The sequence below is a fragment of the Tachysurus vachellii genome, chromosome 6 (assembly GCF_030014155.1).
Source record: "Tachysurus vachellii isolate PV-2020 chromosome 6, HZAU_Pvac_v1, whole genome shotgun sequence".
NCBI classification, from domain to species: domain Eukaryota; kingdom Metazoa; phylum Chordata; class Actinopteri; order Siluriformes; family Bagridae; genus Tachysurus; species Tachysurus vachellii.
The window spans coordinates 13,298,646-13,324,929 of NC_083465.1; the positions used below are offsets into that span (position 1 = coordinate 13,298,646).

Here is a 26,284-nt window from a genome sequence, read left to right on the forward strand (position 1 = left end):
GAAAATCACATTCTAATAACAGCTCTTTATTTGTTAACCAAAGGCATAAGGACTGCAGCTCAGCTCAAATCACATACTGGATCTATTCACTGCTACTGTGGTCAAGGTCTGAGGAGCTATAAGCACACTCAGTCATCAATCTAAACCTGTCACATTACTTGCCCCACCTGATATTTGAACCAAGAGTACATATTTTCAGTCTTAACCATAGCTGCATGTTTTTACTCTCAAGTGTGAGGGTATGTGTTTGTGTTTTCATTTATAAGCAGCTGTTTGTGCTCAGAGAGCTAAGCTGTGCCAAACTGCAGACGAATCTAGCTGGAGGGGGAACCGACCGATGCAACAGAGTCTGGATGCTATTGAACATAATGATCTTCACAGATCTTGCCTTCATTCCTCTAAGTATTTTAATGAGCAGTGGTAATTGCATGCTTGCCTGTCCTCGCATGAGAGGACTTTGTTGGGTCACTGGTATTCTGAGGAGCCAGCAGCATCTGGTACAGTACTGGTTTGATGAGGCCTACATTATTCATGCTTTCCCATTTACAAGCACCGTCTTTAGCGGTTCAACTCTTTGTGTGACAGGCTCATCACTTTTTTAAATTATAAAACAGCACTAAAGAGTTTCTGGCCTACATACACACATACGTCAGACATCTTGTCATCATGTTTTAATGACTTATCAGGGGTGTGTGACGGTGCTACTGATTATATTGCACCGGCATTGACATACTTTCAGCAAATTGCCAATAAAAACAATACAAATGCAAGAAAAAGAGAATTAGTTTTAAGCCTGATGTCATTACATAATTCCAGAAGCTTCTTCACTTTTCCTGAGCTAGACCTAGAGAGGGTAGAGTTGTTTCCCAAAGCATGTGTTCTACCATTAATGGTCCAGTGATTGCTTTAATAAAATATTGTTTAACTTTAGAGTACTTTAGAGTAAAACTGCTATCTAATATGAAACTTTCACCAATATTGTAATGCGTATAATGTAGCTAAAGGAAAAATATACACACTAAATTAAAATAATCAAAATACAATCATAACTAATTCAAATACAAACATTAAAAACACTACACAGAAAACAACACACGGTGGAGAGAACACTTGGACTTAGAACAAAATATTATACATGATAAGATGGAAAAAAAAGCAAAAGAGCACAAATTGAGCAAATAAATGCACAAGGCACTCATTTGACATGCAGTGAGAAGCATGCAAAAAGCATGGAAATGAAAAGAAACACTGAAGATAAAGGAAAGAAGGAGAGAGAGAGAGAGAGAGCGAGAGAGAGAAAAACAAAAGCTCGAACATCAGCATCAGCAGCGACACCATCAATACTGCTCTAATCCTTAAATTGAACAGAATTCACCGGTAAGACATGGCTACTGCATGGATCTGAGTGTCCTCTGACAGTTACAGAGGCGCTGAGTCATTTCAGGAACACGGAGGGTTTTATGTACCAGAAAAGTGTAGCAAATAGGTGTCTGTTTTGATTCGTTCACATTCAAATGATAGGTTTCGCTCATGTCCTCATTAGAACTACACAATTAATATGACCATCGCACAATATCAAAGGGTTAAGTTGATGTTTGGTTCTTTTCTCTCTTCAGGAAATAAGAATCAAGAAACAATTTTATCATTCCAGGTTATTGTACTTGTTTTCTATCTCCAAATCAGATTTTGTCCATTTTTTGTGCTTTCTCCATCTGCGGCATGCTTAACCTATTTAATGTATTTAGCATTTTGACAGTGTTGGGGCTCCAGCTTTACTTTTCCATATCAACCTCAACAAAGCAAAGGGAACCTAATGACTAATGTTCCACTGATGGCACATCATTTCATTTGCTATGAGAGCCTTGTCGGTAATGGTGTTAACACATGTTGGGCGCCTTCTACACTTTCACACACAAGAACATTGTCCTGCAAGGTCTGGGCAGAGCTGGCTCCACATTCTCAGTGTCACACCCACACACTTGAAGGACACGTATAAGCTCAGAGTTCATGCAAGGTTTATGTGGCTCACTAGTCTTGGTCCTCCTGATGCAGCACTGCTTTTATGGAAACCACAGAGATCCAACATCATTACAACTGCACATCCACTATCAATTCTGTCACTGCTCTGATGGCTGATACTGCCATGACCCTCAATGAGATAAAACCACTCACTGAGCTTGGCATCATGCACAATTCAGCTAGAGCTGATTGAGTTCAATTTCATAATAATTGTCGAACCTCAGTAAAGTTGGTAAACAAATGAAAACATTTTAAAAAGCTTCTACAATCCTTTGGTCCCAAACATGTAGACTGGTGCAAAAAAAAATGCCTATTTTATTCCTGAAAATTTTCCACTCACTTAAAGTCATAAATGACGTCATTCACAACTATCTAATGCAAAGATAAATCCTATAAAAACTATATGCAATACTATGAAATTAAGGATTTTTTGTGTTTCTATATTCAAAAATATCTTAAAAACTATCACATAAACCTCCAATTTTATGTTGATACAACAGTACAGTATGCTTTAAAGAATTTGGAGTAGGGAGATGTCTCCCCTACACTGAGCTTGCCGGAAATGTGCCAACAGAAGAAATAAATTAATAACCTGACACTTATTTACGTGCTCTGAAACATCCATTAATACACACACACTCACGTCAATACTTAAAGCAATAATGCCTGTTTTTGGGCCTGGCCACGGAACTGGATCCTGGGCTCTAATTGCAACCACATGAACGGATAACCATAGGAGAGAGAGAGAGACAGAGAGACAGAGAGACAGAGGGAACCTCTCTTCTGACAAGGCTTCTCTCAACACCAGGCTCCAAATCCAACCATGGCGCTGAGGCCAAACATAACATTTCATCAATCTTGTTTCACTGACAGGGAAACAGCATCAAACAAAAAGGCCTCTAATGGCTTTAGTCTCTCTTCGCCCTAAAAGACAACTGATGAAAGCTAGTTGTGGCCGTGAGCTTTTTTTTTACATTAAGGGAAAGACAGAAAGAGAGAGAAAGAGAGAGAGAGAGAGAGAGAGAGAGAGAGAGAGAGAGAGAGTTTAGTTTACAGGATATAAGCATAGGCACTTGGGGAGAATTGTCGTGCTGATGACAGGGCTATGTTTGAGCCAGAGTGGGTGTTCAAAAAAGCCAAACTGACAATCAGGGGCAACCTCTGGAAATAAATAACAACTGTAGAGGACATGAAGTACCAAGTGGGACAAAGAAGCAAGCCAAGTGCAATTGAGAGGCTCCAGTGCAAGAGCTAAGGCATCCAGGCATTCAGGGTGACTGAAGATCAGGGCCAGAGTCATGTCAGACACAGATGAGGTGATGAGCTAGCAGTTTCACAGTCACGCAGGCTTCTCTTAAAGCAACATGCACTGCCACCCAAAACAAAGAAGACTTCCAGTCACAGAGGGCATGCAAAAAATCAGTCAACTCCAAACAAATGAGAGAAAAAAAAAAGATTCACTTCAAGCAGACAAAAGAGGCATTTAAGGTAGTTGCACATGCTGTTGTTGTATCTATTTACTGTACTGTGCAGTGTACTCTTGTAAGCAGTACTGCAGTTTTCATGACTATCTTTAAGAAACTTATATAGAAATGTCTCACGTTACATAGAAAAAAAGAAGAAATATATCAGTTCTGTTCACAACAATAACAAAAACAAGAGTCATGAAAGCTCTTCAGACATAAATTAAATTAAAATGCTGATAGGATGTGTAAAAAAAAAAGACAAAATGGACGTGGCTTTCATGGCCAAGGTCTCCAGTCACAGTGTGACATTTATTTCAATTTCGAGTCTATATTTCTGAACAGAGCCTATGTACTAATATTAACGCTCTGCTAGCAGGAAGGTTTATGTCACCCAACCACAACTGCTTCTGGATTTGGACTTACTTTCTGCCTCTTGTCGAGTTATAAATCCCTCCGTATTTCTTCCGATTAAGGATGAGAGCAGCAATTTCTGGCACGTAGCGAGCAAACATGGCCTACATGCATGGAACAGAAAAAGTAAAGGGCATGCAGAGAGAGGTTCTACTGCAGCCGAGGCAGCAGAGCCACTTGGAATACTTACTTTCTGCCATTAACCGCACTATAGGAACCACCATATTTCTTGCGGTTTCCTATTAACTCTATGATTTCAGGGACGTAGCTGGCAAACATGGCCTAAGGAGAAGATAGAAGACAAAAGAAGAGACTAAAAAAAAAAAGGAGGAGGAGAGACTGGTTCGTGAGGTGCACACGTGTCCATTCACCTCCCTGACATGTCAAGAGCAGAGGTTGTTCATGTAGACATTTTGTGTGTTGTTGTCTTGGTGTGTGTGTGTTGGGGCATATTAAATTCTTTAATATTAAAAACAGGAAAAGTCTGAAAGTCTACACAAAAGGCTGAAAAATAATTTGTAGTGGGTGTACAAATTTTGCTCTTTAAACAAGTTTTAAACTGGGAGGAAAGAAGAATGTTCAGGTAATTAATGCTACTGGTTTGAAAAAGTTTTTCAAATGTTTATGTGAACAGCCATTCAGTGACTGCACCAAAACCGGAGGAGAAAAAAGAAGACCGAAAAACCCTATGTGCCATGTTTTGTCCAACAAACACTGAGAATGTGGCAGGTTGATTCGAATAGTCCAGGCTGAGCGCCCACAGCTGCAAAACACATTAAGACCCATTAGCGTGACTGGAAATGAGCTGGATGTATTTTGCATAGTTTGCCACCACCTGTTGTGTTGAAAGCTGTGTATCTGCTCCTAAATGGCGAAATCTCTCTCCTGTCTGAGGCCTTCCTCTAAACTCCACACTGCACTGCTGCTCTCTCCAGGGTCCAAATGAATCATGACATCTGCTGGGTCAGGAGCTGATGCTTTACAGCACGTCATACTGAAGTCATTAATCGTGCTGCTGACAGAAAGCAGTGAACAGGGCTATGATAACTTCCAGGCCTCTTCAAAACAAAGGAAGGACACATCACGATGGTGACTCCATGACAGCTGGAGCTTCATCTGCAGTGTGATATGGAGATTGTCCGATCTGCTATGTGTCTGATTACAGTCTGTCTGTGATTTGCTCTGTCCTATGGCTAATCTGTTCCTGCTCTCTGACTCTGTAGTTATCGGCACTGATTTTTTGTTGTAGTCTGGATTTTGTATGTGTCTCACCGCAAAACAGATGATTAATGAAGACTAATCATTCTAATTACCTGAGATAAACAGAAAATGGCAAAAACTATGTTGCCTGCTACAATAAGAACAAAAAAAAAAAGGAAAGCAGAGAATACACCTTTAGTTTCTGTGTGTTAATGCCTGAAGCAAGAACTTATAAAAATAAAACCTTTCTACATTTAAGCAGTATTATCCAAGTAATAGCCAGATGTATCTTAAACATGACCTAACCAAACGTCTACAGTGATAATGGCAACAAAACAAAATTTTAAACTAGAACAAAATACAATCTACATTAAAATAATCTTGGGATTGAAACTGAAACAGATACAAAAAATGTAAGGGTTTAGGGTTAGTAGCTATTTACTTGATATCTGTACTGGAATCGCTATAGTTTTCATTTAAAGATGTGCTTAGACGTAACTATTTGTTCTGTGGTGTTTATTTTAAGCTACGAGTGTTTGGTTGTAAATATTCAGTCTGTATTGTAGCTCATACATAGTTCTGCATGTTTGGCTATAATAAAGTGTTTTATCATTTTAAACTCTGGTGTAGAGTTGTGCGTGGGTGAAGGAGCTGTGCATGTGTGTGTGTGTGTTTCATTCCCCTTCTTCATAAACTCTTGACTACACACACTGTTGCACCAGTATTTCTGTTCTGTTGTTCATTGAGCTGTCCTGTGTACAATATGTTGTGCCCTTGGCTTGGGTCCTACACACATCTAGTGTTGTGATGTGTTGTATGAAGTATGGGGCTACGGGTGCTGTGGTAGGGTTCAGATAGGACCATTGGATATCTTCCTGCCACTGTGTTTGTTGGAATTAGGGGAGAGACACAGAAGGGTGGGGTCTGAAACCGCAATTGTTTTAAGAAAATAGCTACAGCATCAACAGATTTTGTCAGAATACTTGACATGTTATACAAAACATTACAAAAATACATAATATTCCTAACCAGACACTGGCTATTTCTAGGAATGGTTTATCAGAAAACACTTTAGCATACACGTGCATGTCAGTTCTACATGTGTCTACAACAGTGGGAGAACAAGAGGAAAGAAGTTCAACAGTGATGTACCGGTGTTATAGACAGTGAAAATATACAATGTGATGTGTGTTTTATGAGGACTGTAGGTTGGTGACAGTTATGGGCTTTGGATAGAAAACATTTGACTCTGTCTACATGAAGTGGCAGATGATGTGGTGCATGAAGGGGCTCAGACAAAGTGCAGATGAAAGATATTTTACCAAACCGCCAAGAATGAAGAAGACCATGAAAAGTCGGCCAAGGGTGGTTTTCGCACAGACGTCCCCGTATCCCACCGTGGACATAGTGACCATGAGTAAGTACACACATTCCCAATATGAAAGTGGTTGAGAATTTTGGAAGTTTTCCCAAGGATCCCCTGAGTTTTCCACCTGTGGGAAGAGAAGCATGAATAGCGTTACTGAGACAAACCAAGGCCTTCAGGTTCAACTCCATGCCTGATCCTTTACAGCCATCTACTGTTTCCTTAGATTACAGCCACCACTGAATATGGGGCACCCAAGAGGGGTTTTACGTGCTTCAACTGAGAGAGGAACCAAACAGGTGGCTTTATTGTAGAGCAGAGTTTCTGCTGCCATCTAGTGGCAGAGATGTCCTCTGGCACATCCTAATAAGGAAATAAAAAGAAAAATCTGAATTTTTAGTATTTCTACTAGAAAAATAAATTATAAAAATGGAATAATGGTTTATTGGATCAGATGTTTGTTCCTCTTTAATATTCTATTTATTTTTTACCCACACTTGTAGGCTTACTCCTTGGAAGGGGCTGAGGAGGTTACTTTGTGTGTGTTTTCTCACTCACCAGATGAATGAATCCTGCAGCTGTGAGCCATGTGCTTATGAAGATGGAACACAGGTTCACCAGCTTGATGGAATTACTGTGAGAGACGAGAGTTACGTCACACCTCTCAAAGTGAAACACATCGCACTGGCGTACAGATAAGTCAGTCATCTACTGAGCCCAACACACACGATGAGGTTAGCCATGGACACTGCCACGTCACCTCTTGATGGGAGCAAATACACAGGTTATCACAAAAGAACATTTTAGTTACATAACGTGATCCCTGTCTCTAGTGAATCTCAGGTTTTCTCAGGCTAAAGCTTTTTTGCTGCTAAGAATAACACAAATAACACCTAGCGGTTTTGCCTCTTTTGGAAGAGTGTTTCAGTAACATTTTGGCCAAAATCCCAAGTGAATAGGCAACATAAATAATCTTCTGCCAGCCTTCTGACATCTGAGTGCAGGTTATTTTCCCCTTTTCTGTAACATATCAGCCAAGGAAATAAATATCTCTCATGCCTGCTCTGCTGAGGAACAAATCAATGAAGAGTCTGTTTTTAAAGGGAATCAGCTTTGGGGTTCACACTCACCACTCTTCCTTCTCTCTTACCTACAGCATGCTATGAGGAAACACAGTGTGATGTTAAAACAGAACACGTTCTGCTGAGCTTTAAACCTGACTTCTGGCATAAACTTGTAAGTATAAAGAGCTTTTCGATAGGTGGCTGCATGAATACATGAATGAGCAACAAGCTCCAGAGCAAGAGAAAATGAACACAGAAAAAAACTAAAGTGAGCTCAGTATAATTTAAAGGTACAATAATATGATGTGAATTTTAGGAGTAAAAAGCTACTGAATGATGTAGGTACAGTACAGACAACTATACAGCCATAAGAAGAGAAAGTTCACTGCGGAGTATTGAGGTAAAATTTGAGAGTGGTCAAGGGAGGATATCATGATTCATTATCAGAATGTTTTGCTAGGCTATGTGACCAGACATGTGATGAGTCAGGAGTAGGAAGTAAATGCAGAATAGACGGAAAACACAGTTTGCTACTTATTGTACCTTTAAAGGCTTACCATCACATTTCTTAGTAACACAGGACAAAGACGGATGTGTATGTGCAAGCGGTCAGCCTTACCTTGTCTTTAAGATATTCAAAAACTGTAAAATTTCTGAGAACTGTATCAGTCTCAAGGCTCTTAGAAATCTCAGACCTGGAAAAAAAATGACATAGAGAACTGAGATGTAACTAAAACAAAAGTTTCATACAGCTTTTCAAAGCCCTTGTTCACAAAAATGAAGGTTTTGAGCTCTAAACCAAATTATTGTTATAATAATGGTTATATGGTTATAGTATGGTTATAATTATGGTTTACTTTAATTAAATACAGACTGCATATTTCATGCATTCAATACATAAACACACTGAACGTAAGAATACAATAGGTAAAAATAGAGAGGCGTTAAACCTAACTGTTTTGTAATTTTCACAAAGATTTATGTAAAAAAATAAACAAAATGATATGTAAAATATACACTCATTTTTCACTATATGTTATGTCACCATACGTTATTATTTTCCAATATACAAAAATGGTTTGAACTGCTATGCTTTTACAGTAAGAGCTTCCCAACACACAGAAATATGTACTGTAGAGTGTCTCTGGGTATTACAGTAGCTATGTTTTAACATATACAGTATGCAAAAGAATCAAAACAATGAGTGTGATTATTAGCACAACCCTAATAAAAGCAATGTGCGTCCTGGGTCTTACATTTACACCAGAATGTTTTTGTAATTGTTCACTGTAAATGTAAAAGAGTTTCCTGAAAAGTCACTAAGTGCTGCCATGATGCCACCTACATCAGTTTGTTTGTTTTATTCATTTCTGGGCAAGCTAAAATAATTAAACTGCAGACACAGTGAAGCCAGTGAGGAGATTATTGAATACATTATATCCCATTTGCAGTCATGGGAGAAGTGAAGCTGTATGCTTCCTGTTGGAAATGCTTAATTAGTCAATGTAAAACATTTTCCCATCCCATGGCATCGGTGCCTCTAACACTTCTCCACCTGTGGGTTTCTTGTAATGACACTATCTACTGAAAGTTTATGGTAGATCACAGCGGGTGTGCCTTTATAAAGTAGGGGAAAGAGAGAGTGATAGGTGCCAAAGCAGGAAGCTGATTAAGAAACAGTGTAATAGCTGCCATTACAAGACTCATTACATAACACCAATGCTCACACCAAGGCTCTCTCTCATACACTTACACCTCTCAGAGCACAGTACTCCTCACACCGCATAACATACTCTAGATTTTTAGCTTTGAAAGATTTACACCAGACATTACAGATCTCATTACATATCATTTTCAGCTTCACTGAAGCTTTAGAAAGACTGGAGTTATTGAAGGAAATCTGTGGACTTCATGTGGTACTCATACAAAACACAGTTATTTCTAAAATTATATACTATATTGCTCTACCACAAACCTGGGGATTATGAATACTCAAATCTTACTGGACATATTGATACTGATATCTCTCTTCTACCCATCCAACACATCATATCAATGACAGTTCTGCATTATCAGAATGGAAACTATCCAGTCTACCTACAGTACAAAGAACTGCTAAGCTGAGATACTAACAGCTGGCAAAAAATAGAACCAGGGGTTTGCAGATGTTTTGCAGCCAGCATCAACAACATTAATAATGTTGTTAATTAATTATTAAGGTGTTGGGCTACTGATTGGAAAGTCATGAGTTCAAACCCCAGGTCCACCAAGCTGCCATTGTTTGGCCCCTGAGCAAGGCCCTTAACCCTCAATTGCTCAGTTGTATAAACTGAAATAAAAATGTAAGTCACTCTGGATAAGGATGTCTGCTAAATGCTGTAAATGTCAAAATAAAACATTACACAAAACAACATTAATTTCTTAGACTCAAACCCTAAACATATTTAAGAGCACAACCCAACAAAATAAAGGAGTTACTAAAGGTGAACAGAAAAAATGACTTAATTAGTTAAACATGTACTAAGATTTGCAGGAAACACAATCCAAAATTAAAGAGGCTAATGACAAATACAACAACCACAGAATACAAATCACACGCACAGTAAAAAAGTAAGCTGAAAGGCCTGTTTACTATAAAATAGTAAGTAACAATCTGCCGCAGGCCTAATGGAGTAGGGCAGAGCCCTGTGGCAGTAGGGAGTAAAAACAGTATCAGAGTACAGGACACATGGCCAGTGCAGCCTCCTGGGTCAGGTTTAGGAATCGTGTAAAAACAACATTCATTGAGAATCTGGGCTCACACTGTGTGTTTCAATCACATCTGAAAGCTTAAACACTGAGAACATGTCACATGCACCACCCCCACAGGACTCTGCTTCCATTTGTCAAGCAGAATGAGATGGGCATTCAAAAGAAGGGATTACTCCCAGCAGGCAAACAGCTCCCAGAATGCACCAGGAGCAGAGTCAGGGTCATATAACACACTGCCAGAGGGCCTGCCATGTGAAAGGAGGTGTCTACAGCAGAAATTGGTTTCTGCTCTATTGGTCATGTTTTTTTTTGACAGATGAGCTTCCTGTTTTGCTAAAGATGAAGAATATTTATACCAACAGAGTAGCAGCAATGCTGCTTTATTCAGAGAGAGACATCAGTACTATAAATCAGAGTGGATTAACAGCACTGCATCTAGCCACCAGGTGGCAGAGTTGGATAGCAAGTAACCTTCAAGCACACAGGAGTGTGAGGAAACTCATAAACGTGTGAAATGCTTCAGACCTGTTTTAGTGCTATAATAAAACACCTGATAGTTACATATTAATCAGCTTTGCTTCATTATATGTTGCCCACAAGGGGCCAGAAGGTTAGAACATTTTAAGTAGGCAGACAATAATTAGTCAGACATAGCAAGAGGCAAATCTTTCACTATTTAATTTGTTTTTCCATTTATTCTGATTGAGAAGGATCCAAAGTCTATCCCAGGAACACTGGTCATGAGACATTAACACTAGTCACATGTGACACTAGTCTAGATATTCAGTAGCAACATGATTACCTGCGGCTTCATTCCTACAAGTCTATAACTGAGAAATTTATATAATGTAACTAACATTTCACAATATAATAGGAAAATATTTTATATTTGCTCCATAAACCGAGAATAATTCCCAAACAAGCCATAGCAGGATAGAGCATCGCATGTCGTCTCCAATGTACAGACTGACTGATAGCCAGTAGATAACAAGCAGAATGATCCAAACAGTGAAATGAACTAGTGCCGTTATATTGTTCTACTCCGCTTGTCCAATCAAATTAGTGAACTGGAACTAACCAAATAAATCAAGGGCACTTATTTTAATATCTTTTCATTTTTACCTTCAATCCCTCTTTTCATATAATGACTTTTTATATCTTTTTTTTAATGACTCTGATTTCAAGTGTACCAATGAGACTAGTACATCATACGCTTTCAAAAATTTTTGCATTCGGCACTTTTAGAACATGTAAACTGGAGAATATTTGATGTTCTTGCTGTGTGATTAACAGATGGAGGAGGTTGAATTACTCCTATGAAGAGAACGCTTTTTACACTGATAATAATTTGGCTTGTTAGGCGAATACACGACATTGGCTATTTCGGTTTATTTCATCATCTTTGAGCCTTTGATTCTCAGATCTCACAGCCGGGTTTTTATCAAGTGTGAGAGTTTTAGGCCTTCACAGTCTTTAGGGAGAAAATTAACATGACAAATGATTGCCTCATCCTCAAGCTTGTAAGCGTGGTGACATGAATAAAACAGCACAGACCTTTGTAGATTTACTTTAGAGTTGGTTAATATATAGTTCTGTGTCGTTGCTCTTGCTAGCTGATGAGACTTAGAATGAATGTAATGTGGTTGTCTGCATGTGTAGGAGTGGAGATTTTTTTATTTATTATGTATACCGCAGTGCTTTTGAGTGCCAGAGTTAGTGCTTTTCTTCCTCCCCACCAAACGACTCAGAGCTAAAAAACACACAACTGAATTCCCTCCAGTTCCTACAGTACATGTCATGCTTGGCTTCTCAAAAGAATACCAAAAAATCATTACCATCAGGAAAGAAAATCAGTACGGAAACATTTCAACTGATTCATTCGGAGGACTGCATATTAGTATCTTCCCTTGTCATAGACACTGCTCTGTGATAAATGTTCCCAGCTCTGTGAACCCAGTCCAGTAGCTCCTTCTCCATTGTGTGCCTCTCTTCAACCTGCGTGTTTGTTCTGTCATCTGTAGCCTCACTTGCCTGTCCATTAGGTGGCATGTCTGGACTATTCTCAGCCACTCAGGATACAGAATATGACAACAACTCCGGTACCCAGGTATCAGGCGTGATTTTAATAAAATAAGCCACTGTAACATTTGCTTTGGCCTTCTCGTCACCATCATCACTTCAGCTTGACTTCTTCCAGTCTGGTCTTTCTCTCGTTGCAGCTGCACTATAGGCTCTGTCAATCTGGATGAGCACTGACTGTTGCCTTTAATGTTGAGGAGCACAGAAGAGCAAACAGAAAGGAGAGGATGGGAAAGGGAGTTGAGTAGAGACTTACCCAGCCAGCTTCTGTTAAGATACACCGACACAAACACTGGTGGCACAGTAAAGAAATCCACCACAGAGTTCACCTCCAGCCAGAACCAAAGCTTGTCATTTGCTGCAATAAACTGAGGACAAAAAGTGAGAAAGTAGACATCATGCAAATATAAAAAATATTTGAATGTATTGTGTATGATAACACAATCCCTGGATTAAAAACAGACTGTAAAATGATGTAAAATATAGAAGTACTTACTCGCAGACCAAAGTAGAGTAAGAAGAACACATTGAAGGCCATGTCGATCTGTAATGTGAAGTCTTTATAGAAGTTCTGACAGGACTCTATAGGGCTATGGAGAGAAAAACAAATACATCAAATCAGCATTGATTAGCCAAGTTTATATACATGCAGTAGCTTCAGAAAGTATTCAGAGCCCTTCGGTTTCTGGATGTTTTATTGTGTTTTTATAAAAAGACCTAAGTTTATATTCAATTTAGTATATAATGCATTTAATGTACTTTTTTGGCATCAATCATAATGACAAAATTAAAACATTTTGCAAATGTAATAAAATTAAACTACTGGAATATTGTAATATTTTGATATCTCTATTTCCTTACAGCATACAGACAGCGGCAAAGTGGAAAGTCCCAAAAGTCAACGACCAAAAAAAAAATCCTATAGGCAATCTGTGGAAACACCTTATTATTACAGGTCACAGACCAAGAAGATACAAAGCTGTAATTGCTGCCTATGTTGCTTCTGCAAGAATACTGAATAAAGAGCCTGAACTGTAATCTCAAATAAGAAAGTTTCAGATTTGTGCTAAATTTGCTAATATTAAAAAAAAAAATGCATGAAACAATAGAATCAAATAGAAAACAAATCTATAACACAGTAAAATGTGCAATACTTTCCAAACCAACAGATATGAAAAAATCTGTCTTGGTTACATATTGTGCTTTCTTAAAAAGAGTATATGATAAAAACAAATAATAATAATAATTTACAATAAATACAGAACAAAAATACTGTATATACATGTAGTAGGTCTGATGCAGATTTACTTTATGTAACTTGGTGTAACGTGCAAATTTGGAGTGCAATGTGCAAACAGACTTGTCCACCAAATGTCCTAAAATAGCAAAAGACTATCATTTAGCCTGTGAAGCCTTAATAGTATCATTTACATTCCCAAGAATACGCCAGTCAAGATAATAAATTTACAACTGTGAAAAAGTGTAAGGGCTAAAACAACTGCTGACTGTTTCAATTAAGTTAAAAGGCATGGATTCATAAACAACCATTAGCTCTGGTGGTGAGGTTAATATTGTGGTTCCCTTTCAGTGGCATTAACATTGATCCTGTACCAAGTCTTAATTATTTATGAACTACTGAGCCATGGAATTAATATAAAAAATAATGCTAAAATGTAAACAGCAAAGGCACATATGACATGGTTCAATGAGCAAAGCTATTAATTTGTTTTTTCTTTACTGGTATAGCATTTAGCTTTGTTGCTAGCTAGCTATGTTTAGCAAGTCTTTTTTGCTGACATACACTCAATGAGCACTTTAGTAGGCATGTTTTTACACCTAATCACTCGTGAAATTATTTAAACAGAAAATTATATGGCAGCATGAAATGTATAAAATCATGGAGATACAGGTCAGCAGCTTTGGGTAATGTTCAAATCCACCACCAGTATGAGGGGAAAATGCTCATGTGATCTCGGTGAGTTTAACTGTGGCAGAAATGTTGGTGCTAGACAGGCTAGTCTGAGTATTTCTATAACTGCTGATTGTCATAGACAACAGTATATAGAGATTACACAGAATAGTGCAATGAAGACAAACGTTGCGTATGTTAATGTCAATAATTGCTGGATTGCCAGAAACTATTTGAGTATTGTTGCTGAACAAGTGCATCCTTTCATGCCCATCTTCTATTTGACATGAAGCATGATAATGTTCCATGTCACAAAAAAAAACTGGTATGATGACCATGACATTAATTCAGTGTTCTTCAGTCTGTATCATGTATTACACCTTTGGGATGTAGCAGAACAGGAAATTTACAGCATGAAAGTGCACTTGATGTAATCATGTCAACATGGACTAGTTTCCAAAAGATCAGTGGAATCCATGCCATGAAGAGTGAGACATTCCATAGTATTCCTAATAAAAAGTGGATAACCTCATTTAAATCACTATTTCCCATGTGACTACTAATCTCTTTCTGAGGAACTAGACAACATTTGTATTAATCCTACAAGTAACCAAGTAAGACACGTCAAATTGGCATTTTCAGCACACACTGACAGATCCTTTTATATGTACATGTAGCCTCCGACAGGCAGTGAACCATTGGATATGAGCTGTACATGCCTTATAGCACAATTTTGCTCCCATTTCACAATAACGTGACCTGCTGACCTTCAGCCTGGATAAGCATCATCAGGAGAATACTTCTAGATGAAGGGCGTACACTATGGTATGCTTCCCAGACTGCTGATTCTAAAGCTGTCACAGTCACAGTGTGCTCTGCTAACTGTTTATGCAAATATGTCATGGAGACAGAAATAATACAATGATCTGTGAATGCAAAAGACATCTCTGTGTATGTGTAAACTAGGGAACAGTAAGAGCCTAATTTACAGAAGCACTGTCACTACAGTGTCACATGGTGTCCAGGCAGAACAGGCCAGGAACTCAGCTTACGTAAGCCACCTCCTTCAATGCTGTCCCAGCACAAGAACCTGGACAGTTTGTCTTCCACAGGCTTTATATAGAACACGGCTGATTTCAGGTCAAGCAGAGAATGCTGGGATGGCGCAGTGGCTGGGTTAAACAATGCACAGATGCTATAGTAATGCTCAGCCTTATACTAGGTGGCCTCAGGCTTCTATTGGTACAGCCAAAAGCCACAAAGACACAAAGTGTGAGGTGTTGACACCCAGGGAATTGTGCATCCTGTTTATCCTGCCTTTCTCAGATCTATAGAACATTTTGAATATGAAATAAATGTTCATTGTGTAAATATTTAATAACGTTCACAATATTTACTGAAACAGTTTTAAATGAGGGCAGCAGGCCAAAACAAATAGATAATAACACTAGGAGGAGCAAGGCATCATGGAGAGGTGGACCCTGACCCAAGCTAGCCCCTGTGCTAGAGAGAGAGATAGAGTTGTTCCTGAAAGAAACAGAACTTAATACAGCTATGACAGATTTAGGTCAAGGCACCATTTTTAAAATAGGAATGATGTAGCACTTGCAAGGGTACCAGACATATACAACCTCAGATGGGACCCTAAAAATAGCCTCTGTTATTTGAAGCACCTTCTGCATGTGGTTCACTTAAGGTAGAAAACACACAAAGCGTTGCTCCTTGAGGAGAGAAGAGGATGAAAGAGCAAGGAAAGCAGCTTATGGTACAAATGAGAGTACAGTACCATACAACATGACAGCCCAGTGCTCACTATCATGTAAAACCCTTTAGCTTAAAAAAGTGCAAATACATGGCTCTCAGTGAACAGATAATGTGTTTTAAACAGAAACATTAAAAAATGAATGAATGCTTTTTGTTTGTTTTCTCTTTCCTTGGTGGTTTGTTCCAGTAGCCTGACCTAAACAGTGCCTGACTGAGATTCAAAATAAAGCCATATTGCTATACACACTGGCGCGACATTCATTTCTGCTTAATATCATTATTAACTTTTATTAACTGAGGCAACATTAACAGTTATTAAATATATAACTTGGCAATACAAGTATTGCATGGTATAAGGAACTTCTGCTTTTAGGACTCAGTATGACCACCAGCTTCATAGTACATTCTTACAGCATAAATGAGAGACATCATGAGAGACATATAGAATAATGTTAGGATTCACTTTTAATTAAAAAAGTCAAACTGAATAGTTTAAATCTGAATACAGAGATAGATACTGATAATATTGTTTTACACCCCTTCCTCATGCACACAAACTCATTAGTTTGCAGAAATACAGTATCTCACATACTGTATAGATCTCGCTTTTCATGTGAATTGATTACAAGTGTTATACAGCAGAGTAAAATGAAATGCCCTCTCTTTCTATTGATTGAAGCTTGCATGGTGCCAAACTACTCATCCCCGTTTTGCAGAAGTTCTATGTCCCACAGTTCTGCTTCACTGATAAGAGCCTGATGCTGCAAAGAGAGTTTTTCTGAGTCAGCACTGCTGCATTTTTATCTCATGAATAACTTAAGGAACATGACTTCCAGACTCCTCGACTGAACCTTGAGGTATATTCTTACAGATGATCACATGTAAATACAAAGTTCGGTGCATTTTTCATAAGCTTGAATAACATCTCTACCTACTGGATCTACACAATTTTTACTCTCCTTCTTCCAGTGAGTTTAAGGTTAAATATCATGCTCCTAGTGTGTGGGAGATTTAAAAGCACAGGGATGCTCCAGTGGAGTTAAACTATTTGTATTATTCATCCCTGCATTGCAGCAGCATGAGTCTTTTAAAGTGCAGCCATGCTCACATTTATAAATACAGCAAAAGTGGGACACAAATAAAGGCATTCCTTGAAGGAGAGCCTCGCTCCTGTTGGCCTACATACACTATATCTGCCTTCATTGTGCAGACTGAGCTAAAAGAGGCCTGTGTCCTAAGGGGGGGTAGGTACCAATTAAGAACACTAAAATAAAAAAAAGATTCTTTTATCACTTTTATATTATATAATATATACATAATACGTATAATACAGATAATATAATTATTTTATATTATCTGTAGATGTTTACTTAAATATTTAACTGTAGATGTGAACTTTAATGTACACCAGTGTGAACAGAAGTGCATGTACAAGACTGTAATAGCATGTGAGTAAATGCATGTACTGTGAGACAACAAAGCTCTTAAAAGCTGCTCTGGGACCAGGCTATGTATAGTCTAATATATACTGTAATAGCCTTTATATTCATTCACAGGATTGAATATAGAAGTGACAGGTTTACTTGACATTTAATTAAAATATTGTGTGCATCAAAAGTATATACGAACAAAGCTTTGAATCATGTTTTGTGCTTTTATATTTAATTTAGAGATTAAGTCTTATTTATTGAACTGGTTATGAACACACAAATTGCTCACAAATGCATTTACACAAAAATATGTGGTATTCATGAAAATACTGTTATATCAGAAAAGCATTCATATCCTACAATAGCTCCTGGGTTCAGATCATGTCAGGGGTTACTGCAATTGTCAGGGGTTACTGCAATTGTTATACGCATTTGTTGCCAAGTTTAATTATCTTTTTTTTTTTTCAGTTACACTCAAATTTTATGAAATTCTTGTAAATTACTAATGACTTGAAAGACAAAACAAATAAATGAACACAAGTAAGAGTAGCCATTCATGGCAGCTGATGCACTGCAGTGGCTAAGCCACAATACTGGGAGATCTTCTTCTCTTAAGAGGAGAGTTTTCATCATTTAAATATAATTTTTCTGTCTCTGTGTGCCTTCCATTTTATAGAGTTTTGTTTCCATAACTGAATGTAAATCTCAGTTACTCACTCTCTCTCTCACTCACTCACTCCTTCATTTTCTACCACTTATCCAAACTACCTCGGGTCACAGGGAGCCTGTGCCTATCTCAGGCGTCATCGGACATCAAGGCAGGATACACTCTGGACGGAGTGCCAACCCATCGCACACACACTCTCATTCACTCATGCAATCACACACTACGGACAATTTTCCAGAGATGCCAATCAACCTACCATGCATGTCTTTTGACCGGGGGAGGAAACCGGAGTACCCGGAGGAAACCCCCGAGGCACGGGGAGAACATGCAAACTCCACACACACGAGGCGGAGGCGGGAATCGAACCCCGAACCCTGGAGGTGTGAGGTGAACGTGCTAACCACTAAGCCACCGTGCCCCCCTAGAAAATAACCAAATAACCAAAATTTGTTTGGTTTGGCAAACAAAAACTTTTACAGACAACTTTACTAAAACACTGATAAATGTGGCCCAATGATTCCATATTATGAGGTGTCTATATATATGCAACAATGCCATGTCACTGCCTTTTTCGAGTGATCTGTGTGCTTGTGGCTTAACCAAACATCATCAGGCCTATGAATTATATCTGAAGAAGATGCTGTTTGGCCACAAGAGAGAGCTGTGCATCCACTGAGCCGTTTGAATCTCCCTGTGAGGTCAGCATGGCCACTGAAGCGGGAATAAAGACTCATCTTTGCCCTCCCCATTGCAGCCAGTGCAGCATTATGTCCTACATCAAATACAGAGTTACCTTAGGCAGGATTTTGTGAAAATCACTCAAAATATCATCTCATGTTTTCAGATGGCCTTTTTAATGGACCATTACTTTATGTATTTGAACATCAATGGCAATTTGGCATATACCAGGTTACCTTGTTTTTTTCTGGTCATTCTGTACATACAGAGAAATAAACAGAAACAAGACAAGCTTTTTTGATAATGCCATAAAAGATAATCTGAAAAAGATGATCTGTTACCAGCTTACGGTGTAACTCATGCCAGCAGCAGAGGTCAGTTAATGAGTGCTAGCACAGATGGTACATAGAGTGAGAAGGTGTGTGTTGTTTACACACATCTCTGTGGTGAAAACAGTAGGGGAAGAGGGTTTAGCTGCCATGGTGCTGGACTGTGATGAGGAACAGCCAAAGTATACCCAAAACTCACAGTCACTGATTAAAAGGCTGTCTGATGTTCATTTCACTAACAGCTTTCTCTATTCTATATTCTCTGACCTGCCCTGTGTAGAAACTAGACCAAAGAATAGCATATAATTCAATCACAAAGCTAAACATACACCAATGACATTAAATTAGCACAGCACAGTCAGACAAGATTGTAGACTAAGATCAGGAATGACATTACAATTCACAGGACAGACTCCACTATAATCCTACTTATCAGTGTCTGTGTGGAAACTCAATCCATCAGCAATGGAGCTGGCATTAAAAGTACTACACAGTCATTTCATCATCTGCTTTCATAATGTGGTGTTTGCCTGTATTTTAAAGCATTTCAATAACACATACACATTCCTTTCTGGGGAAAGTTCTCACATCTACCATATATTGATACTATAGAGACTGAGCACACAGAGACTGTGTGCTTATAAATTACACTCATGGCAACTATTTTTTAGGAACACCAGTAAACTGGTATATAATTTATAGAATTTATCCAAATAGCCAGCCATGGCAGCTTATTTAAAAAATATAGGTCAAGGGCTTCCCATAATGTTTACATCAAACATTAGAATGGGAAAAGAAATCTAAGAAACTTTGACCGTGCCATGGTTGCTGGTGCCAGAAAGGCTGGCTTAAGTATTCAGAAGCTGCCGATCTTCTGGCACTCCGGAGTTTACACAGTGAAAAACAAAAATCATCCAATCAGCAGCAGTTCTATAGGTGACACCTTGATGTTGAGATGAGACTCAGAAGATTGGTTAGAATGGGTATTGTAACTCACACTATGGTATCTCAAATAACCACTTCTTAAAACCATGGGAAGCAGAAAAAATGTCTCAGAATGCATAACACATTAAACCTTGAAGAAGATGGGCCACAAAATCAGAAAAGACAACAGGATTCAATCTGGCCAGCAAAGAACAGGAATCTAAGGCTACCGCACTGAAACTGATCAGTTGAAGACTGAAAGATTGTAGCCTGTATTGATGCAGATTTCTGCTGAAACATGTAGAAGTCAAAATGTGGCATAAACAATATAAATCCATAGACTCGTCCTGTATTGTGCCAACACTTCGTGCTTGTGTTGTAGTGAGGTGGAAAATTATTCCATGACACACATTGGGTCACTTAATTCCAACGGAAATTTTTTTGTGAATGCTGTAGCCGATATAATTATTTTTGCTATTAATGTGCGTCCCTTTACGACCACAATTTACTCATCTTATAATGGTTACTTCAAACATGATACTGCACCATGTCACAAAGTCATCTGAAACTGGTTCCATGAACATGACAGTGAGTTCAGTGTACGTCAGAGGCGTTAGAGGCCTTCCCAGTCACCAGATCAGAATAGAGTACCTTTGGGATGTGGAAGAATGGTTCATAGTTTCAACAGAGATTCACAGCATGAACATTTAGCTGTAAAATCTGCATCAATTATGTGATGCAATCATATCAGCAAAGACCAGAATTTCAAAGGAATATTTCCAAACTCTTGTGGAATCCATGCTAGAAGGAACTGAAGCTGTTCTGAGAACAAAAGGAGGAATACTCAGTATTAGCATGGTGTTCCTAATAAGCTGAATGTATATGTCAGCATGAGCTTGTTGATGATGTTGACAATGTTCTGGCCCTGGCATTATTAACCACCAGGGCTTCAAGTATGCTGTCTGAGGAAGTTTGCTCAGCAACAGGCCCAGAGGCAGTCACTTTATCTGTGCCATTAAATGCAAAGCATAATAGACAATGAGAATCATTTCAACACTCGCCCACAACTAAGATGTAAACTACATATATGGCATCATTATATACTGACCAGTGAGAGTAACTCTTATAGAATGCCCCTATTGTCATTTACCTCCAGAGGACACAACCCAAAGGGACACCAGTAATTACACAACAGCTGTATTAGTCACACAATCACCGCTGATGGTAGGAGTCCTTGATCCACAATAAGTGGCTAGGTACTATTGAAAAATTACAGATATTGCACAGAAATGTACTTTTCTCGTTTTTATTGATTACATCAATTTCCCAAACGCTGTCACAATCCATTCATACATGTCTATCTCATTAGTTAACAAGTGCCCGTGGTTTTAAAGCAGAGGGATTCATTATTATAGCAGGTTGTTCACACAAGTGTAACTGACAGTCATTAAACATTAATGCAAAACTAAATCAGAAAACTTTGGTTATGTCAGAAAAAGGACATTAAAGATAAGTATAACATTTCCCCAAACATATTCTTTAAGCTGTACTCTATAACAGCACCGGTACAAGACAAACCTTGATGACAATAATTTAACCACAAAAACAGTCCTTACATACGGTATACATTGAATATGACAGCTACTTTTCTTTTTTAGACATGTGCAAAGAACCAGTAAGAAAGCAGCAAGGCAAAAAGTATGACTGCTAATTCATAACAAGCAGCACCTCCATTATTTCACTGGCCATAGAGAGCATAGTACAGCCTGTTAGCTCAGTTACTACACCTTGTTAATTCACAGCTAAAAAAAATCACCTAGATTACATAATAGTCACTACCATAAGATTTGTATAGATCACAATGAATTGCCTTTTCTGCTATTGATTATGACTGTTGATTTATCTGGAAAAAGCAGGAAATGTTTTTTATAGGCGTCTCCTGTTTTGCTGCATCAAGAGGTCAGAATAAAATGATATGGCTAAACCTTAAATGTTGGCAACTGTCTTAAACATAGGACAAAAAAAGTAAACGGAATGCCTAAAGATAAATGAAACATTTTAATGTCCATTTTAATGTCCAAGATTGTGTGCCTGGTGCATGGACACAATACACTAGTCAGAAAGACAGTAGTATAATTCCAGCTCCCCGGCATCCCTTGATGCCTGTGCGAATGTTCAGTTCTCCAGGTTGTGGTATTGAGCCTGAATTGATGGTGTCATTGCTTCCCCAAGGCAGGATGACAGCAGGCACAGCACATAAGAAAATATGAGTTCCATTTGCACACAGTGCTACCTGGTTGCCTGGGCAACAGCTGGGCAAAGGAAGAGTGCGCTTGTCTCTAAGGATCATGGGGGATGGGAGGCGAGGGCACCAGGGATTTTCCACCTGATGTAACCATAGAAACTGACTCACTTGGCTTCCATTGACAAAATAATCACGCTACCCGGGGATGGATTTATTTTGCAATGGGACCAGAACAAAGATCAGGAATTCTTTAATGGTACACTTTGCATAACAGGCAATTGAGGGATCATTAAAATGTATCATTACCTATATGAGTAAATCGTATCCTGGTACAGATGAATGTGCCCACCTGTGCTCTGTGTTGGCACAATAAGCCAGTGAATTCCCTATATTAGCATAGCTTTTAAAGCACATGGATTCATTCAGGAGTCATTTACAGGAAAGATAAGATGTACATGAATGTTTGACTAAAGGAGAAACTGAATGCTAGCTAGCAAACAAGTATAAGAACATGTGCCTTCCCCTTAGGGAAACTAGACTAGAATTTGGTGTAAAAAAATAATTTAATTAATAATGCCCATCTGTTGTAGAGTGTAAAATTTATTAGCTGTTGGCAATTGTAGACAATGGAAACCCAAAGAGATGCCAAGGAAGCTAGAAAAGTGTAATACTCACTCAGACGAGTCTATGAAGTATATTCCAAGGGCTCCAATACTGAGAGCAAAGACTAACACGACCTGGAGAAACAGAGGGGGAGAAATGAATGTTGAACTTTACATCAGCCCACACAAAGAGTTAATAACAGTCTTGATATTACCGTCAGGTGTGTGTGTGTGTGTGTGTGTGTGTGTGCTTGAGTGCATGTGTGTGTGTGTATGTGTGTATGTGTGTGTACGTAATTTTGAGATTAGGGTTCTGATACACAGCGCTTTCAACCAGATATGTCTGGGCACTGGCTGGAGAATCTGGCCCAGCGCAGTGATGGAGAAGTTGCAGCTCCGTGCTTTAGGGGTCAAATCATTTAATCTTATTTCTGCTGCTCCATGTGAACTGGGCACCAAACCCTGATCAGATGAAATGGAAACTACTACTATCAAATGGCTGCTATGCTATGGGGCAGAGCACACCAACACACAAACACACACGTACACACACCCTCGCTATCAGATTGCTTAATGTTTTATCTGTTACTGCACCTCGCAGTAACCTGATACTGGACACCTACACTGAAGGATGTTAATATGCTAAGCATTATCAGTGCTGCATCAATATGATGGAGGAATTTGCTGAGTTTATTTTTCACAGAAGCCACAGGCAGAGAAATTGAATCCCTAGTATTAACAGTGCAGGAGCAGAAAACATCTGAAGTTACTGAACAGCAGAAAACAAGAAAACAGGGTGAAAATATGACATATTTCAAGTGTTGTTTTTTTGCCAAACTCTAAAAATATTTCAAAGAATAAAGTCAGCATGAGGCTTCTTCAAAGTTACAAAAATAATTTTAAAAATGTTATTTAAAAAATTCATTATGTACAAGGTATTAAAGTTTCACTGGCATTATAGGTCAATAATGCATATGGAGCTAATAATATAGTTTCTTTCTAAAGAAAGAAATTAGAGGAAACAGATGGAGAAGCTTAAGTACTGCACCAATAAACAGTTTGAGTCAGCTATTGAGTACTGCATTAATATGTTAAACAAACCAAGTCCTCATTTAGAAATAAAATGTTCAGCTCAGTGAAAAAAAAAATCTTATTAGTTGGTGGAAATGATATTACATTTTATAGTCCTTTAAATACACAATTCACATGACAACACACACATTGTCATTTCATGTGTATCACAGAAGGCTGCAGGTATCAATACCAGTTTGTTTCTTATCTAAAACTTGTGATCGGTCAAGATCTCTCACTGGTCAAGCTTAAGTTTCTCCAAGTGGAAAGGGTCCTGATAGTCTGGCTAAAGGTGAGATGGAACGAGCTCATGCTCAGATTGCCAAGGCCAAAAAAGCCTCTCTACTCGCTCTGTGGATGCCTCAAACATTTAAGACGTGAAACTAGGCACCTCGGTTGACAGCATGTCAGATCAGTGATAGGGAACTGTTCAACAGGATTTGGCAATCCAGGAGACGTATGTCGACATACTGAAACTTTCAAGCTTTGACTGTATTTCGGTTCTCAGTACAAGGTCAAGTGACTTGAGCAGCCATAAAACCCATCAAAGTTTACCATCACTTGAACTATACACTGATTGATGATGTCTGTCTGTCAGTTTGGATGGGCAAAGTGTAAAGAGAGAAAATTCTTGGATCTCTTTAAGAATGATACATAAAGAGGAGCATATAAACTGTAGCTGTGAAACTGTATCATAAAAGAGATAATGTGTGCATCTACAGTAAGTCCAGCTGTCATGAGCACCATTTCCCTGGCTTATGTATTATCACTGAAAGAGTTTCAGTTGCCTCTTCTGGATAAACACCCCTCAGCAGTGTTCCACATATAACCTGGCTTTCTTTCCATACCCCAGGCACAGCAGTTGTTGACTCAGCCTGGCTTTATTCTTACACAGAGCATTCATTATACCTGATAGAGTGTTAGTTATTTTATTGGTATCCTGCATTATCTAATGAGAAACTCCTCACTGCATTTTTAATAAGCTTTTTATCTGAGTAACAGCCTGTGGAAAAGACACAAAAAGAGTCTGCATGTCCCGTGATAACGATATTAAATAAAAAAGAGACTATGAGCCTCTTTCAAAGGCTGTGTGTTGGATCACTATAGACGGCACAGTGAGCTTGCTCTCAACACGCTTTCCTGTAATCCCAATAACAGGAATGAAAACTATTGTCGCAGTGAAAATAAGTGCCTGTACATATAAAAATGTACATATACACACACACACACACACACACACACACACAAATACTAGTGCTTCTTTCACCATGAGAAAACTTGGAGAAGAGAAAAGAAGTAAAGTTAAAGGAGAACTTGAAATTGAGAGTTGATCACAGATGAGCTGAGATGATTTTTAAAATAAGCCAGTTATTCAGCTAGAAACAAATAATTGATTCTCAAAGTAGAATTTGAATTGAAACAATGCCTCTGAGATTAATGTGCATATACACTATTATATGAAATCTATATTCAGAGTCCAACCAACAACCAGTTTATGGGAATAAAAATAAACTAAATAGTTATATTGTCTACTCGAGACGTAGACGTGGTCTGCAAACCACAGCAAGCAAATGTAACAGTAATTATTTACTTCCTGTCCAATACTGTATGGCATTATTAGAGGAAGCATATTAAATGAGCTTATACGTGTGCCTGGCCTACCAAGCCCTGGTTTTTTACAGCTTGCACATGTGATCTACTGTATTAAACGGAAAAGCAACAGATGTATTTTGTCTAGGATAGTATTACAGCAGTCATATATTGTGCCGTTTCAGGTTGCATCATGGGACAAGGTGTTAACAGTCTGTGTCTGAGCTTTCACGTGGATCTATTTACCCACACACTCGCACATGCCCGCAAATACATACACATGCAAGTACAAAAAACAAGCAAACTCACATCTGCCTATGGAAACTATGGAAAATATTCTTTCTCTCTTTTTTATGTTGACTTGGGGGTTGGTGTTTGACTGCTTTATATACTGTACTCATCATTAAAAAACATGGGCTTTTAATTTTTATTTTTTTTTTTTAAAGTCAGCATCTGGTATGCAGTTATCTTTTAACATTGTGTATCATGATGGTGTAACATACAGTACCTCAGTCCCAGAGCTCCTGCATTACACACATCAGCTGAGGTTTATTCTGGTTGATATTAAAACACTTTTTACTATGCAGATGAAGTAAAATGAACAAAAGACAGATCTCAGAATCTAGAACGATGATGAATCTGAGGTCGGTGCACCCCCAGATACAACTCATCTGGCTAGCACAACATGTGCAGACACCTCTCGGGTTGGACAACAACAT

At 38.5% G+C, this 26,284-nt stretch overlaps 1 protein-coding gene across 4 annotated transcripts in view; it reads right to left on the bottom strand.

Annotated features, from left to right (window-relative positions):
- Positions 1-26,284, bottom strand: part of kcnma1a (potassium large conductance calcium-activated channel, subfamily M, alpha member 1a) — a 128,575-nt gene that overhangs the window by 46,181 nt on the left and 56,110 nt on the right. For all 4 annotated transcript variants that reach the window (XM_060872360.1, XM_060872362.1, XM_060872359.1 and 1 more), the window contains exons 3-9: positions 22,978-23,039; positions 12,853-12,946; positions 12,613-12,724; positions 8,146-8,221; positions 7,021-7,096; positions 6,419-6,589; positions 4,087-4,178 (exon numbers count right to left, since the gene is read on the bottom strand). In XM_060872360.1, coding sequence (XP_060728343.1) covers positions 4,087-4,178; positions 6,419-6,589; positions 7,021-7,096; positions 8,146-8,221; positions 12,613-12,724; positions 12,853-12,946; positions 22,978-23,039 — 683 coding nt within the window. The remainder of the gene's footprint in view (positions 1-4,086; positions 4,179-6,418; positions 6,590-7,020; positions 7,097-8,145; positions 8,222-12,612; positions 12,725-12,852; positions 12,947-22,977; positions 23,040-26,284) is intronic.